At 51.7% G+C, this 15,691-nt stretch overlaps 2 protein-coding genes and 1 long non-coding RNA gene across 7 annotated transcripts in view; 2 read left to right on the top strand and 1 right to left on the bottom strand.

The window, feature by feature from the left end:
* CADM3 (cell adhesion molecule 3) overlaps positions 1 to 6,596 on the top strand; it is a 29,552-nt gene extending 22,956 nt beyond the window's left edge. For 2 of the 3 annotated variants that reach the window (XM_060135614.1, XM_060135623.1), the window contains 4 exons: positions 1,868 to 1,958; positions 2,400 to 2,569; positions 5,203 to 5,328; positions 6,215 to 6,596. In XM_060135614.1, coding sequence (XP_059991597.1) covers positions 1,868 to 1,958; positions 2,400 to 2,569; positions 5,203 to 5,328; positions 6,215 to 6,333 — 506 coding nt within the window. In that variant the 3' untranslated portion in view covers positions 6,334 to 6,596. The remainder of the gene's footprint in view (positions 1 to 1,867; positions 1,959 to 2,399; positions 2,570 to 5,202; positions 5,329 to 6,214) is intronic. The other variant, XM_060135633.1, reaches the window with a different exon arrangement.
* LOC132511868 (uncharacterized) lies at positions 4,923 to 6,402 on the bottom strand. The gene is made up of 3 exons (XR_009537772.1): positions 6,223 to 6,402; positions 5,238 to 5,427; positions 4,923 to 5,113 (listed from the first exon to the last, which is right to left on the bottom strand). It is a non-coding gene; the product is annotated as an uncharacterized LOC132511868 (long non-coding RNA).
* Positions 6,597 to 8,634: 2,038 nt separating the features above from the next.
* ACKR1 (atypical chemokine receptor 1 (Duffy blood group)) lies at positions 8,635 to 11,945 on the top strand. 3 transcript variants are annotated; one of them, XM_060135603.1, is made up of 4 exons: positions 8,638 to 8,897; positions 9,003 to 9,054; positions 10,173 to 10,305; positions 10,912 to 11,945. In XM_060135603.1, exons 1-4 carry the CDS (start codon positions 8,795 to 8,797, stop codon positions 11,893 to 11,895), a joined length of 1,272 nt encoding a protein of 423 aa, XP_059991586.1. In that variant the 5' UTR covers positions 8,638 to 8,794; the 3' UTR covers positions 11,896 to 11,945. The 3 variants fall into 3 exon arrangements, with proteins under 3 accessions (XP_059991579.1, XP_059991568.1, XP_059991586.1); XM_060135596.1 differs by having other exon boundaries at positions 8,635 to 9,054; positions 10,924 to 11,945; XM_060135585.1 differs by having other exon boundaries at positions 8,636 to 9,054.
* The last annotated feature ends 3,746 nt before the right edge of the window (positions 11,946 to 15,691 follow it).

Below are 15,691 nucleotides of genomic sequence, written 5' to 3'. Positions count from 1 at the left end.
GATTTCTCCCTTCAGTACCCCCCACTAGTCTGCCCCAGGTCTATGATTTTTCTTGGGATTCTGACCTGAAATGGCCACTGTCAAAATCACTACTCCCAACCTTTCCAAGGATCCTCATCCTTCTATGGAATCTGCCTTGAATATGGGTGGGAAAAGACCCACTCACCTGAGGAAATTGACAAATTTTCAAAAAGAACTTTTCTGAGTAGAAAAGTCAAGGGGAGGGCTTCCCTGGTGGCGCAGTGGTTGAGAGTCCGCCTGCCAATGCAGGGGACACGGGTTCGTGCCCTGGTCCGGGAGGATCCCACATGCCGCGGAGCGGCTGGGCCCGTGAGCCATGGCCGCTGAGCCTGCTCGTCCGGAGCCTGTGCTCCGCAACGGGAGAGGCCACAGCAGTGAGAGGCCCGCGTACCGCAAAAAAAAAAAAAAAAAAAAAAAAAGTCAAGGGGAAAAAAATAAAGTAGAAAGGGAGAAGATAATGAGTTATAAAAGAATGTACTTCTTGTCCTAACTTATCTAAAGGCTGGGTGTTTTTCTAAAATAACTCAAACCTTTCATCTCTTCCTTATGGAAAATCCAGGCCTGACTTCAATGCTCTTTAAATCAATTGCTAGACCCATTGCTGAAACTTGACCATGAGGTAGGTTTGGGGTGGTGTCACTGTCCGTTTAGCAGACTCTCAATCTGGAAACAGACAACCTGGATTCTAGCCACAGTGAGCCACTACTTACTAGCTTTGTCACTTTCACCAAAGCATTCAATCTCGTAGCGGCCCCTTCTTACTTCAGTGAATTTTCATGAGGGTAAATGAAACACTATATAATGAAAGAACTTTGTAAACTTCAAAGTTCTGTATTGCTATAAGGTGTTTCTCTGATAACTAGTTCTGAATGTAAAGCCCCTGGCCTTGGTCTCCTTGTCCAGGGCCTGGTCCCTGGCCAGGGCTAAAGAAGGCCCTCCCCTGTCTGAGCCCCAAAGACTCCTCCATTAGGTACTGGACCATCTGGCAGTTACTCTCCAGGGATCATTTTGGCCCAACTGTGATCAGCAGTCAGTCAACAAATGCTATACTACAGGTGCTGCACTAGAGGCTTCTCTGGCTGTGAGGCCTTGGAACACCCGTTCTCTCACCTGGCCTGATTCTCTTCGTCCCGTTTGATTGGACTGAAACATGTTCATTAACCGGATGTTAAGGTTGGCTCTTTCCTTAGGGGAAGCTCGGCCTCTTTATCTGTTGTTCTAAACCGGCATCTGGTTGTATTGTTCTATGCGGCCATCTGGACCCAGCCTCCTAAGCAGCCCTTCGGCATCGGTGGCAGATGCCATCATTCCTTCCCAGAACCCATCTATATTGTGTCAGGGCCTTTTTGCAGCCAAAATATGACCTCCATCTCTTGCTGTTTCAAAGCTCTCACTTCACTTTTGGACCAGCTACTAAAAATGATGTTCTGCATTAAAGCATTGCCTCCCATTTAAGCTCCCTTGCAGAGAGGACGGAGAGGTTGTGAACTCAATCAGTGATCAAATTCAAGTTTATTTGTTCCCTCAGAAATATGTATTAAGTTCCATTTATGTGCTAGGCACAGATGATCCAGTGATCTCTCTTCTCAGCTCTCTGTTAAGACACCCCTTGGGTCCCCAGCAAGGACAGACCTTCCATAATCCTACCTCTTCAGGGTTGCCATATGACTCCCTCACACATCCAACAGCCATCGTGGTCTTTGCTCACAGAGGTTGGGGGGTGGTCTTTGTTCACAGCCTCTTGGGCTCCTAGGCCTTTAGGGGTGGTGGCTGAAATGCATACCTGGATGATTCTGAGATCGAGGTGACCTTGAGTTTCACGTTGACCCCATTTCCTTCTCCACAGACACACCAACAGCGAAGATTAGGCCAGACCCTCCGCATCCCCGCGAGGGCCAGAAGCTGTTGCTCCACTGCGAGGGGCGTGGCAACCCCGCGTAAGGAGATCCACTTCCTGGATTGTAATGCACCTCTACAGACGGAGACTTTGCCTGAAGTCTTCCCATCTCCTTCGTACTGTCTGAGCCTCTCGTTTTCCCTGACACTGTCTAACAACACCCATCCTCTGACCGCTTCTCCTGCAAAGCAGCAGAAGTGGGGATGGGCCGCCCCCTGGCTGAGCCCCTGAGGTTCCTGTAAGGAACCAAGTCACAGTTAGATACAAGCTAGGCAATCTTCCTCGTCCCCAGACTGAACCCCAAGGAGTCCCTCTCCGCCTGCCTCTGAGCAGCTCAGTGTCTCTGGCCCCTATAACTGCTCAGGCCTTCATCAAACTGTCCTTGACTTCCTTGCTCCCAGTTTTGTTTTGTTTTGTTTTGTCCTTCTTTAGCTCCCTGCCCTACTCTTTTCTGAACCCTTCGATTTCTCTGCCTCAACAGCCCCCAGCAGTACCTATGGGAGAAGGAGGGCAGTGTGCCGCCGCTAAAGATGACCCAGGAGAGCGCCCTGATCTTCCCCTTCCTCAACAAGAGTGACAGCGGCACCTATGGCTGTACAGCCACCAGCAACATGGGCAGCTACAAGGCTTACTACACCCTCAATGTGAACGGTGAGCCTTCCGCAGCTCTCCTCCAGCAAACCCCTTCTCCTCTCCTCTGACATCTGGTGCCCTGGTCTTTCCATCTCCTGATAGCATCCCCAGACCGTAGTTGGGAGTGGGCTAGTAGGGCAACAGCCCACCACCAGAGGGCCCGAGGACTTAGGCTCCAGGTCCATTCTAGAATGTGGAATAAGGAAAAACCAGTGGAATGGTGGACTTTCATCTGCCCTTGTTTAGCAGTGGTGACCCAGGCAACACCATCCTTCAGCCCCTGCACTCACCTGGCAACAAGAATAAGAATTCTGTGTGTAGAGGCCCCCGAGCCGCTCAAGTGTGAGTGTAGCTGCGTCTCCCTTTGCAACAGGCTGTCCTCAGAGTTGCTTCTCCTGTGACTAGTACAGGATGCATGCTGCTGCTGTCATCTCCTTTTCTGCAGACCTTGGACCCATTATACAGAATTCAGGTGGAAAATAGAGCTAAGTTCATACTGTGCGGAGAGACAGTCAGAATCTTTTCTCAGATGCCATATTTTCTAGAGAGACTAGGTGATGCTCCTTCTCTGAAGTTCTTCCCAAAGGTGTGACCACACAATCCAGCTTCAGGAGAAGTGATAGGCTAGGACAGAGGCCTCTTTATGCAGAGTTGGCAGGAGGTTTTTTGAAGACCCCAACAGCAGTGGGGTCCTGCCAGAAAGCCTTAATAAGCCTTTCCTCAGAACAGGGGAAATGCATCGTCAGGGGAACATCAGAGACTCCCTTATGTGAAATGCCCATTAAAGCAGTGTAGGGATAGCAGCCAGGCCTCCCAGGAATAAGAGATCGGAGATCTTGGGACCAAAGTGTCTAGATGGGGTGATTCCAACTCCAGGAGCAGACCTCAGCATGTGGGAGCTGCCTCAGCACAACAAAGCTATTGTAGGGTGCCAGGAGCGAGGACAATGCACTGAGGTCCTGTGTCTGCCCCCAGATCTCTGACGATGATTGGCAGTGAGAGAAAATTCCTGTGCCCTTGTGGTTGGTTTCTTGCTGATCCCCCGCCACCCTGTGCTAAAAAGCGCGGTCCTGTTTGACTGCATCTTCTGCCAGTGCTGACGCCTGGTGGTAGAATGAGTTACTGCATCTCCTTCCAGAAAGCATCCTAAACCGAGTTGACTCCCAACTACCTGGAGTGAAATTAAATGGAGCTCTACCTAGAGACAGTGAGATGTAATTGATGATCCCAGAGTTCATTTTGGTCGTGCAGACCTATGCTCTTCTAGGGAATTTACATTCCCATAGCCTCTGGGATAATTATCCAGGACTGATTTTTAATGTGGATTGTGTCTCACATTTTCCCGGGGGCGGGGGGAGAGGGGAGAGAAAAGGAAGAACAGTGGATAACCTCACTGTGCTCCCTCCAGATTACAACATCACACCCACCCCTCCTATCATAGAGCCCCGCGGACCCTCTTCTCCCTCCCTCCCAAGCAGAGCATAAAAACCAGAGCATAAGTTTTTTTTTTTCCAAATAAGGCGGAGACAGGCAAGGAACTAAAAAGCTGGTCCAGTCAAGCCTGAGGAGACAGAAGGTAGGAGAGACAAAATGTATGAGGAGTCAATGAGGCATCAAGGCTCAAGCTGAGTCTATGAAACAACAGTAGCTCTCCCAGGGGTGGGAGAGCCGCAACGAGAGCTCATGTAATTTGGGACACATCAGAACTGTGCCCTGGGCCCGTGCACTGTCTCCTGAGATCTGCGGAACCCTGACTAAGGCTGCGGCTCTCCTTCACATGCCTGGCCAAGCCTGTGCTTGGGAATCTATCCTCTATCGATGCTGCTATGGAGGACAGATTCTCTATATCCAGTGGCCGAGACCTTGCCATCATGGGAGGAGGCAATTCAGTCTTTGTCCTTCCCACAAACCTCTGGTTGGTGGGGAAGTGAAGATGGAGTCCCAGACCTCTCTGATGAGACCTGCTGGAAGATTGCATCTTGCTGGAACTCTAAGTTCCCCTGCCAAGAAGGAACACTGTTCTTTATACAGGGAGTCACAGCCCATCGTCTTTTGTAAGGTGCTCTCAAAGTGCCTATTCCTGGCTCCATCAGTTTTTCACTTCTCCTTCCCTATCTGATATCAGGACAATGGGTGAATATGGTGAGAAGCCCCCCTAGAAAGGCCAGCTCAGAATATAAATCAGACAGGAGGGTAAGAGGGCATGGGTGATAGAGAAGAAATACTCTGCTAACCCAGAAATTGAAAGAAAGAGAGACACACCACACACACAGACACACCACACACACACGCGCACACACACACACACACACACACACACACAGAACAAGAGATGATTTAGACATTAAAGTGATGATCTTTGGCCAAGGTCAAGCTTCAGGTTCACGAACTCAATTTAAAAGGTTGAGTGTGAGCAGATGTATCTATTTATTCATGATTACATTCTTTTAAAACAATTACTATGTTCCAGATAGTCTGTAAGAAACTAGGTACAAAAGAAGACATATCCCTTTTTGCTGGAAGATGCCACTCCAGTCTCCTGATGTTAGTCCATGTTGTCTGCTGTGTAAGATGATCCATGGCCAGGTCAGAAATGCTGTGAGATAAAAGTTCTTTCCACATCTGACTGTGTGCATCCCACCTCCCTCCAGATCCCAGTCCGGTGCCCTCATCCTCCAGCACCTACCACGCCATCATTGGTGGGATCGTAGCTTTCATCGTCTTCCTGCTGCTCGTCCTGCTTATCTTCCTTGGCCACTACTTGATCCGGCACAAAGGTCAGAGGCATGAGGGAAGCATCAGGAGGGATTGGGAGTGGGTAGGGAGATCAGTGAAGGGAAGGCTGCAGGAAGGGCCTTTGGAGACTCAGTCGGCCCCTTGGAGAGTTTGAGGAAGAAAGAACACAGCCAACCCTGTGATAACTGAGCACCTCCAACCCCACAGTAGAGCCTGATCCCTTGGTGGCCATCCAAGTAAAATCAAACCTTCCCACTCAGTCAGCTGCTGCTCCCATGCTGCTCTGCCTCCAGGGTCTCCTGCCATAAGACAGAGAACTGCCGAAACTCTGCCTCTCCTTCCCATTCCTTCCTGCACTTTCCTCCTTTCTGTTCAGCCTCATGTTTTTTTGTCCTTTGGTCTCCCTGTGCTTTGTCCTCGCACCACCCCTTTACTTTTCTCTCCTCTCCTGTATCCCTGCCATCTCTCCCTCCCCTCTTCTCACATGCCTTCCTCTCAGACCTCCCCCTCTGTTATTCCTTCTAGCCAGCAGCTGGACTTACGTGGACTGGGCAAATGCTAGCCAGATCTTAGGTTCGTTGTCATGGAGCTGACCTAGCAGTTTCCCTATCACCACCTTACATGCACACGCACATATATACACACATATACACACACAAATACACATACACACACCATTTTTTTTTTGGCCTGTATTATACATCAGACTCTAATTAAAGGCAGGATTCGTTAATTCTTGGAGGTGTGGTCAGGTGACGGATGTTGGCAGCAAGATGCAAATTAGGGCGGGTGGAAGGAAGAATAAAGCTCTAGGCAGGAGAAAAATTACAGAAGCAAGGTGTGGGTGGGTGGTGGGAAAGTGGACAGAGGGGCTTCAGAGGTTTGGAAACTGCTCCTAAAAGAAGGAGCCTCTCTCTCTCTCCCCAGGAACCTACCTGACACACGAGGCGAAAGGCTCTGACGATGCCCCAGATGCAGACACAGCCATCATCAACGCAGAAGGCGGGCAGTCGGGCGGGGACGACAAGAAGGAATATTTCATCTAGGGGCAGCCCCCCAGGGACCCCGTGGGGACTGCTGGGGTCATCACCAACCTGGACTTGTACAGAGCGACCCCAGGGCCGCCCCTCCCGCTTGCTCCCCAGCCCCCCCCCACCCCCCTGTACAGAATGTCTGCTTTGGGTGCGGTTTTGTACTCGGTTTGGAATGGGGAGGGAGGAGGGCGGGGGGAGGGAGGGTTGCCCTCAGCCCTTTCCGTGGCTTCTCTGCGTTTGGGTTATTATTATTTTTGTAACAATCCCAAATCAAATCCGTCTCCAGGCTGGAGGGGCAGGGGGTCCTGGGGTGAGGAAAGCAAACAACAACAACAACAAAAAAAACAAAATAAAAAGAAACCCAGAGTGTTAGGAGGAGAATGAGGAAAGGGTAAGGGCAGGAAAGAAGCGGGGTCAGTTTGGTGGGGGGCTCTCACTAGCCCTCCATCTTCTGCAGCAGGGGCTCTTCCTGGACTTCTCCAGGGACGGGGAGGTTGTGACCAGGAGCTGGAGGTGGCTTTTCCTCTGTTAGTCGCACACCTCGAGCTCTGGACACAGGAGCAGGTACCACCTGACACCACTTCTCCACCCCAACAGGAAAGGAGTGAATGGCGGTCCCCGAGGGGATGTGACCTGCAGGTGGCATGCAGCCACACGTGCGGGGGGGTGGGGGCAGGGCTTCCCCATGGGGGAGGACACAGGTCCTTGCAGGAGGGGCAGATTTGGAGAGGAAGGATGGCGGAGATGGCTCCCCACGATGAACGAAGCCAGGCCCTTTTCCCAGGAACCGCCCTTGTGGGGGGGGGGGAATAGCAGAGCAAGGCTGCCCCTCCTTGCTCCAGCAGCTGTGGGAGAGGCACTGCTCTGGGCCCTAAACTGCATCCGCTTCCCCGCCGAGGGGCCCTTCACTCTCACCCGAGCCCCTGGCCTGTTGCACGGCAACCACTCATCTTATGGCCTTGCTCAGCAACTCCTCCCCGTCTTGTGCTGCCCTGTGGCCCTTCCTGTTCCCGAAGCTGTCCCTAGTCCTCCCTCCCTCCCTCAGCAGCCAGGCAGACATAACAACAAAAATACTAAAAGGAGCTTCACTGCACTGAGCTGTTTCCTGCCCAAACGAAGGGAATAATGTGAGTGCGTGTGTCTGTGCACATATGTGTGTGAGTGAGAGGCAGAGGGGCTCCTGGGCATGTGGGCGGGCTGTGGGAGGACGGCTCCTGTAAAGGAGGGCTTTGGGAGCTGACGGTCCCTAGGCAGGCTGTGTACCTCACCTGGGACGCTGCTCCACCCTGGTATTTTCCATGCCATCCCCAGCGCCCATCTGTCATGGAGAAAACAGTCCCAGCGAGTGTTTTTGCTCAGTCGTCCACCTCATCTCTCCCTAAAACACAGGGCATTCAACCCCCGCCTCCATTTCCCCTCTCACAGCCAAGGAGTCAGTGCCACAGCCTTTGCTATGCATCCCCCAGGCCTCTCCCTGGCGCTGACCCTGGAATGACCACTGTCACTTCTTGTTCCCATAGTCTGTACCCGGCGCGTTGAGGGCTGGGAGTGATGCTGCCTGTCTCCTTCCCATCTCCACCCCTGCTTTTGATTTTCTGTCTTCCTTGTGGCCGAGCCGGTTGCCGTGGAGACGAGACTGCTCGCCCTCCCTGCCAGCCGGCCGCCCTGCCTCAGACCCAGGGTGCCCCTGGGCACTGCTCTGCCCCTCCTCCAGCATGTCCTCCTGCCCTGACAACCCAGGGGCGTGCAAAGTGGGGGCAGCTGCAGCCAGCAGATCTGCCACCCCTTTCCGTTCAGGTAATACCGTTGTGAATCTTCCAGCCGCTGGTTAGAGCCCGGGGTCCCCTCCTCTTACAGCAGCAAGGCAGCCTAGGGCCCCAGGCCTGTGGGCTCCCTGCCTCCCAGCACTCGCTTTTGGGAAAATGACTTTTCCTCTTCGAGCTGAACCACTCTGTCCATATTACACAGAAGCCATATTTGTACGGGGGGGGGAGGGGGAGGGGCCGTTGTGCTGTGTGTGTGTGTGTCTGTCGGTGGGGGGGGGCGGGGCAGGGAGCAGGGAGGGCATCGTGTATCTTTATAATCTTTCTAACTCTCCTGTGCTAATCTCAGAGGGGCCACCCTCAATATATCTGGATTATCCGTGTCCTTCGGCTGCCTCCTTCTTGCCGCCCTTGCTCCTGTTGGGATGCGTGTGTGTAAGGGCTGTTCTGCTGGTCCCCCCCGCACGTGGCACCTCCAGGGGTGGTGTGTGCCTTGCCGTGCTGTTCGCCCCAGGGCATCTTGTATGGAATGGATATACCTCTCCAAGGGAGAGAAGTGTGTTCATCCCCTTTGGCCAGGTCCTTTCATTCCACAGCACCTGACTGCTCCCCATGTCCTGTGCCAGGCTGTGCTGGAGAAGAAGACCTCCCCAACACCATTCCGGGACCACTTCAGCAGACCCCCCCAAACTCCCTTTCTAGCCCACCTCATGTTGAACCTGAAACTGAAGCTAGAGTCCTGGGAGAAAGGGGACCGTCTTAGCCAGATGGCCATCCCTCTGCACCTTTGCTTCCACCTCCAGGCGGCGCTGTGTGAGTGGGAAAGACCACTGGTCAGAACTGACTACCACATCCCGCGCTTTCTTGGACAAATGAAACAGTGTCGCCTAACCAACCCTGTTTATCTCATCGTTCCAGCTCGGACACTCCATGACTCACCCCTCCCAATGTCCAGGCTAAGTGTCCCCAAGTGAGGAAATAAAATGCATGGTAGGGGTGGAGGGAACAAAAGAGCAGAGATCACGTGAAAGCAGTGGGATGGTGGGGAGAGGGGGTACCAAGGAGCAGAGGTGTCGGTTTAGGGGCATCCTCCTGCAGGGTGCACGCCTTTTCTCCCTGTGCCAACTGGAGAGAAATAGCTCTCCCTCACCACAAGAAACGTTACATCTTGCTAAGATGCCAGGCCAGTGTAGCATTTCCAGAGCTTTTATGTCCCCCAACAGAAATATGAATAGAGATTACCCCATAGGCAACAGTCCCATATTAAAATATGCTATCCCATTGTCCCCCAGAGCCTGCTTTAACTTGTCACGTCATGTGTTCTGCTTGGTATGGAAGATGCATTCGCTGTGCCCATAGGTGGCTGGGCAAGTGCCCAATCGCTCCCTGAAGTAGCTTCATTATGCAACCTTGACAGCTGCCCCCAAGCCCTCCCTCCCCACACACTGAAACACCCAGACCTGGAGATAGCAGTACACACACCAAGACACCTGCCTAGAACCTAGCACTAAGATAGGATACAGAGGGTACACAGCCACACACACAGACAAGAACAGATAAGTAAGTACATTCCTACACCCAGACGGATACACAAAGAGCCCCTGCTCGCACACATGTGGCTCAGGCTGCCAGCATCACATGGAGCCAGCCACAAGCACCACTAACACCCCCTCCCACAAACACGTCCCTTTTGAACTATCTTTCCTTGGATCAAGTTCAAGGGGACAGAGAAGCAGTGAGAGCCATCAGCTGCCCTTTCCCTCCAACTTCCCAGCACATCTCTTATCTCTGTCTCACACTTCACCTCTGGCCCCCTCTTCCTTCCTTGTGCTTGAAGAATCCCTTTATGCTGGGAACCCCCTGGCTTCTCCACCTTCAGTAAGTCTCCCTTTCCATCTTCGGGAAAATACCCACCTTCTGGTCCCCACCTTTTTCCTTTCCTGAGCGCAGGTCCCCACCAACGGAATCCACCCTCAAAACAGGAAGCCCTGGGCCAGGGCCTCAAGTGGTCCTGAGGTTCAGGAAGGCAGTGGGCGTGGGGTAAAGGCTTCCTGAATGCATCCCCATCCTGCACTGCCCGCCCCATAGCCCTGCCCAGAGCCGATGGCCTTCATTAGTCCCTGGCACTTATCTGGGAACCACAGCCACTGACAGAACTATCCCAGCCCATCTCTCTGCCTGCCCTGAGCCCAGCAGTGTCATGGGGAACTGTCTGCACCCGGTGAGTGTGGGTCTGAGCCCACAGCCCCTCCCTCTCTGCCCCCCCCCCACTCCTTCTGTCTGCCCCTCGGGTCTGTATACCTCTATCCTCCTCTCATCTCTTGTCCCTTCCCTCGTTTTCCTTCTCCCCTTTTTACCTCAGTGTCCTAGGTCCTCCTCATTCATCTTTGTCTGTTCCATCCAGACCTCCCCCCTCCCCGCTCTCCCAGTCCTGTCCACTCCCCTTCCCTTGTTTTTCTTTTCTTTTTTTTTTTTAAGATTTTTTTTGACGCGGACCACTTTTTAAAGTCTTTATTGAATTTGTTACAATACTGCTTCTGTTTTATGTTTTGGTTTTTTGGCCGCGAGGCATGTGGAATTTTAGCTCCCCCACCAGGGATTGAACCCGCACCCCCTGCACTGGACCACCAGGGGAGGCCCTTCCCTTGCTTTTCTACGACTCTTTGCTCCTCTTGAGTCGCCCTGCCTTGTCCTCTCCCACCATCCCCACTCCATCCAGCTCTTCCAGCCCCCACTTCCCCACTGTCTTTCTCTCCCCACCTCTTGCCCTCGGTTCCCAGGATACCCTTCAGTGAGGTAACTAGATGTTCTGATTGCCCCTTCTGAGAATGTCCTCCAGGTGGCTGATGACAACTCTACTAAACTGGCCACTGAAGACAAGATTTGGAGTGAATTTCTTGAGATGTACGATGCAGACTATAACTTCACCGATGTGGAAGCAGCTGCGCCCTGCCACTCCTGTATCCTGCTCAACGACTCCTCACTGCCCTTCTTCATCCTCGCCAGTGTCCTGGGCATCCTGATTAGTGGAGCTGTCCTCTACGCGTTTCTCAGACCTATGTTCCCCCGTCAGGTCTACCAGAACTGGTCTATCCTGGTGCAGTTGGCTGTGGGCAGTGCTCTCTTCAGCATTATGGTGCCCATCCTGGCACGGGGGCTGAGTGGGGCCCTCATCGCCTCCCTGTGCCACCTAGCTCACTTGGTCTCGTATGGCTCAGCCTTTGCCCAAGCTCTGCTGATAGGGAGCCATGCCTGCCTGGGCCCCAAACTGGGTAGAGGTCACGTCCCAGGCCTCAGGCTGGGGATCAGTGTGGGACTTTGGGGAGTGGCTGCCCTATTGTCACTGCCAATCACGCTGGGCAGTGACACTTCCCAGGGACTCTGCACAGTGACCTTCAGCGGGGAATGGGAAATTTTGCGGTACATACATGCTGCAGCCTGTTTTGCCATCTTCATCTTGTTGCCACTGGGTTTGTTGGGAGCCAAGGGGCTGAAGAAGGCATTGGGCAGGGGGCCATGTCCCTGGGTTGATATCCTATATGTCTGGTTCATTTTCTGGTGGCCTCAGGGCATGGTTCTGGGATTGGACTCCCTGGTGAGGTCCAGGGCCATGGTGGTGTCAACATGTCTGGCCCAGCAGACCCTGGACGTGCTGCTGGACCTGGCAGAAGCCCTGGCAATATTGCACTGTGTGGCTACACCCCTGCTCCTCGCCCAGGTCTGCTACCAGGCCATTCAAACTTCTCTGCCCTCCCTGCCCCTCTCGGCAACACAGTCTTCTCATCTGGACATCCTTGGATGCAAATCCTAGCTCTCTTCCCACCTGTCAACTTGAATTAAAGTGTACGCTGTTTTTACGAAGCTGGTGGTTTCTTGTTTTGTCTGAGGATGTAGAAGAGAGGGAGGAGAATGGACAGAGAGAGAGAGAGAGAGAGAAAGAGAGAGAGAGATTTCACAGCAGACTTTCCTGGCAGTGTCTGGCTGGCCTGGGGAGAAAATGAATGATGTGCAAACATCCTCGGGGCACACAGATATTCTCTTGAAGCGTGGGGTTACTGCCATCTCAAGGGGGGAAGAGCAGGGGGATCAGACTATGAGGAGAGCAGCTAAACCTAAACTAGAAGAGATGGCTTAGCTAGTAAAGAAAGAAGAGAAGCTGTTGCAGAAAGCAAATGAAATCAGAGTAGAAGCCAGAGAGAGAAAAACAGAGAAGACTGAAGATGAGGCCAGAGCATGACTCCTCCTCCCGGCTCAGCCTGTCCAGCCTTCCTCCCTGCCGTCTGTCTCCCTGTTGGCTTTGCTTAGGTGGTGGTAGGGAAGGTGGAGAGAAGCATCCTGAGGGACCTTACTTTGTCCAGGAAACAAATCAAGATAATTCTAGAGCCACTTCCCAGGAGTCATCTCTCCCAGGTTTATTTCTCAGCATAATCCTCATCCCTGTGTGTGTGTGTGCATGTGTGCCTCTGTCTGTCCTCAATCTGTTGGAACCCACATCCACGTTAGATGAATGCATGTAATAACAGATGTCTACGTGTATACTTGCCTCTCCATCAGTGTCTGATTTGCATTTGTGTATGCTCCGATCTCTCTCAGGTCTCTCCCTTCGCCTCATTCTGTTCTCCTTCCTTGTTCTCAGGATATGGAATCAGGATTTGTAATTCACTCCTTACCAAATGAGTTTTCCTTACTCCGGTTTCTGTATCTAGTCTTCTCCGTGAAGGATGTGTAGAGGGAACTAAACAAACCAAGAAGTTGTGAAGCCTGAGATACTTAATGGGGAAGGGCCTGATCTGGCTGGGTCATCTTGGATGCCAAGAATTTGGATCCCAAATTTCCCTTTCAAACACCTTTCAGCTCTCAAAATAAACCTTTTTTTGTTTGCCACACAAATATACCCTTCCGCTTTCCACGCTGTACCCTTTCACTCTGGGTGCCCCCCCGCCCCTCCCCCCCTTTCTCTGGATGCTTAGTCATGATCCTGAGGGCTTTTTCTCAGCCAAGTTCAGGTGATGATGGGAAGGACCATGAATAAGCCCCACTTCATAAGGGGAACAACTTCTACTTGCACCAACAAATTCACCGTCTACCCAAGATGCCACACACACACAAATGAGTTTCTCCCTCCAACCCAGTTAAAAAGCTGGGGAGACTTAAGAGGTACCTTATATCTGTCTGAATCTAGGTATGGTCTTTCGTTTTTCAAAGATGTGCTATAGGGCTTCCCTGGTGGTGCAGTGGTTGAGAGTCCGCCTGCCGATGCAGGGGACACGGGTTCGTGCCCCGGTCCGGGAAGATCCCACATGCCGCGGAGCGGCTGGGCCCGTGAGCCATGGCCGCTGAGCCTGCGCGTCCGGAGCCTGTGCTCCGCAACGGGAGAGGCCACAACAGTGAGAGGCCCGCATACCGCACAAAAAAAAAAAAAAAAAAAAAGATGTGCTATAACTGGTTTCTCCCCTAAACCGTTTCTGCTTGACTCTGGACTTTGGAGCTAAGTAGGAGAGTGCAGGAGAGGAGCAGAGGTGAGTTATAGCATCCTAGGCTTGGGGAATTTTCCTGGGTGGGTGCAGTGACAAATCCTCTCAGTCCCCCACCTCCTGTCTCTTAGCAACCACCAGATTAGCTGCCGATTGGTGTATCCTAAATTGAAAGGCGGGATTTAGGGACCTATTGAGAGGCGGGAGACATTCTGAAACAGAAAGGAAGGCAGGGAAAATGAAGAAAAAAGACATAATTTACAAACCTAAATTATGCTAAGGTCTCCAACCACAGTTTATGCATGTGTCCCAGTGTTCTCTTTTTTCTTACTCCCTTTCCCTCCTATTCTCGTAGTTTGCCCCCTCCAGCACCTGACCACTCTCAATCCTTCAGACATTGGCCAACTCCTTTACAAGCTATTGGATTCGGAGGCTGACCTAGTTAAGGGGGAGGAGAGAGCATTTTCGACTTGCTGAATCTTCCAGTGTCAACCTGATGCAAGGGAGGCTTAAGTTAAGACCACTGGGGTTGTCTTATCTACACCCCAAGCCATGCCTCCAGATAGAAATCCCTCTTTGCTCAGTCCTGTTAGAGAGACCCTCAGATAGCTCCGCAGCTCTCACATCTTTCACAAAAGAAAGGCAGAGGCAGAAGCCTGCAGCTGATAAGAGGTCAGGATGGGTTGGAGACACCTCCCCATGGCTATCTCCTCCCCATTCCATCTCCACAGCTTTGCCCCAGTCCCCTAGGGGGCTGGCCTTTCCCTGTGTTATCTACACTGCATTTGGAGAGTTATTCTGTAAGTCTAACCCTGGCCTCAGTCATTTCTTTAAGGTTTTCCTGGGGTCCTGTCACACCAGTCCATTTAACCCACTGAATGCCACCAACCACTCCCAAACTAGTCTAACTCTGGCATGTTTTCTGAAACCCTTCAGGAATACAAATCCTATTTCCTCTGAACCCTTCAGAATTTAATCTCAGGGAAGGCAGAGACTTTAACTGTGTATGAGTTATTGGGTCTAAAGAAAAATACCCTCTCAGAAAGATGACAGCCAGGGAGCAAGCTCTTGGGAGCACTCCACGCCCTGGGTAGGGTCAGTCTGCACTGCCTCTTTATGGAGAGAGACTTATTTCCTAAGGGAAGGTGGAAGATCACATGGACGCCCATAGTTCATTGATTTCAAACTGCAGCCCCTCCCAAAGGATTTAGGAAGCAAATACCTGGTCCTCACACCCTTTTATCTACTCCTATTTGTGTAAACCCCCAGCTCCTTCATCACCTTCCTCCAGAAACCACCCTCAGAGAATTCTGATTGAAAACTTCACTGGAGTTTCAAACCCCATTCACTGCCAACTCTAATTGCCAGGGATTTGCTTGAAAACCACTGTATGCTATCCAATTACTCTCTGGGCACAAGAAGAATCGCAGTTTTAATTAACAATAGCGCACCTTGCAGACGAATGTGACTGTTTAGGTTAATAAACACGTCCAAGCCCTTCCAAATCATCTCTGCACATCTTCTAATGATTTGGGCAGGAGGGGCGTGGGGCACGCGGGGTGTGCGGGGAGGTTAGAAGTCCATTCAGCCAAAATGTGTGTCAGCTTTCATCTTCCCTATAACTATCTGGTGAAGGGAAGAGGGAATCTCCAGGAGAAAGGGGTCCTTGAAAAAATTGACTTAGGGAAATTTAGGGGCATAGTATTGGGGGGATTTTAGGCATCTTTACATCACCCTTAGACTTTTAGAAACCTTTTAGACACAGTTGTAGAAACAAGAGAAAGAGGTCCTTGTAATGCTCAAATATCTCTGATTCATTGTCCAGTTGTTTGCAAATTTGATGTCTTCCATGAGATCCCCAAGATTCCTAACCCTGCCATTTCTCCCCATATTTTTGGGTATGTTCCTACCATATTTGGGGGACACGTAGATGTTGTTTACTCCCTAAAATGTCACAGATAATGTCCCAGGTTCCACCCTTGACCTCCTCAAGGATCATTCTTTGTACTTTTTCTCCTGGGTAATTCTCTGCATCCTGGAAGAATTCACTGCATGTGGCTCCAAACCGGATGTTTCCGAAGGGCCTGGGCCTTCTCTTCTCCCTCTACATCAGGTATCATCAACGTATGGGGG

This window comes from Lagenorhynchus albirostris, chromosome 2 (genome assembly GCF_949774975.1).
Source record: "Lagenorhynchus albirostris chromosome 2, mLagAlb1.1, whole genome shotgun sequence".
Classification (NCBI taxonomy): domain Eukaryota; kingdom Metazoa; phylum Chordata; class Mammalia; order Artiodactyla; family Delphinidae; genus Lagenorhynchus; species Lagenorhynchus albirostris.
The sequence above is the reverse complement of the archived record's forward strand: the minus strand, read 5'-3'. Positions and strand labels throughout refer to the sequence as shown.

Coding starts and splice junctions, on each gene's coding strand:
- ACKR1 (XM_060135585.1), top strand. CDS start 8,795: ATGTTGAACCTGAAACTGAAGCTAGAGTCCTGGGAGAAAGGGGACCGT. Junction 9,055..10,172: donor TCCAGGCTAAGTGTCCCCAA/GTGAGGAAATAA, acceptor CCCGCCCCATAG/CCCTGCCCAGAGCCGATGGC. Junction 10,306..10,911: donor TGGGGAACTGTCTGCACCCG/GTGAGTGTGGGT, acceptor GCCCCTTCTGAG/AATGTCCTCCAGGTGGCTGA.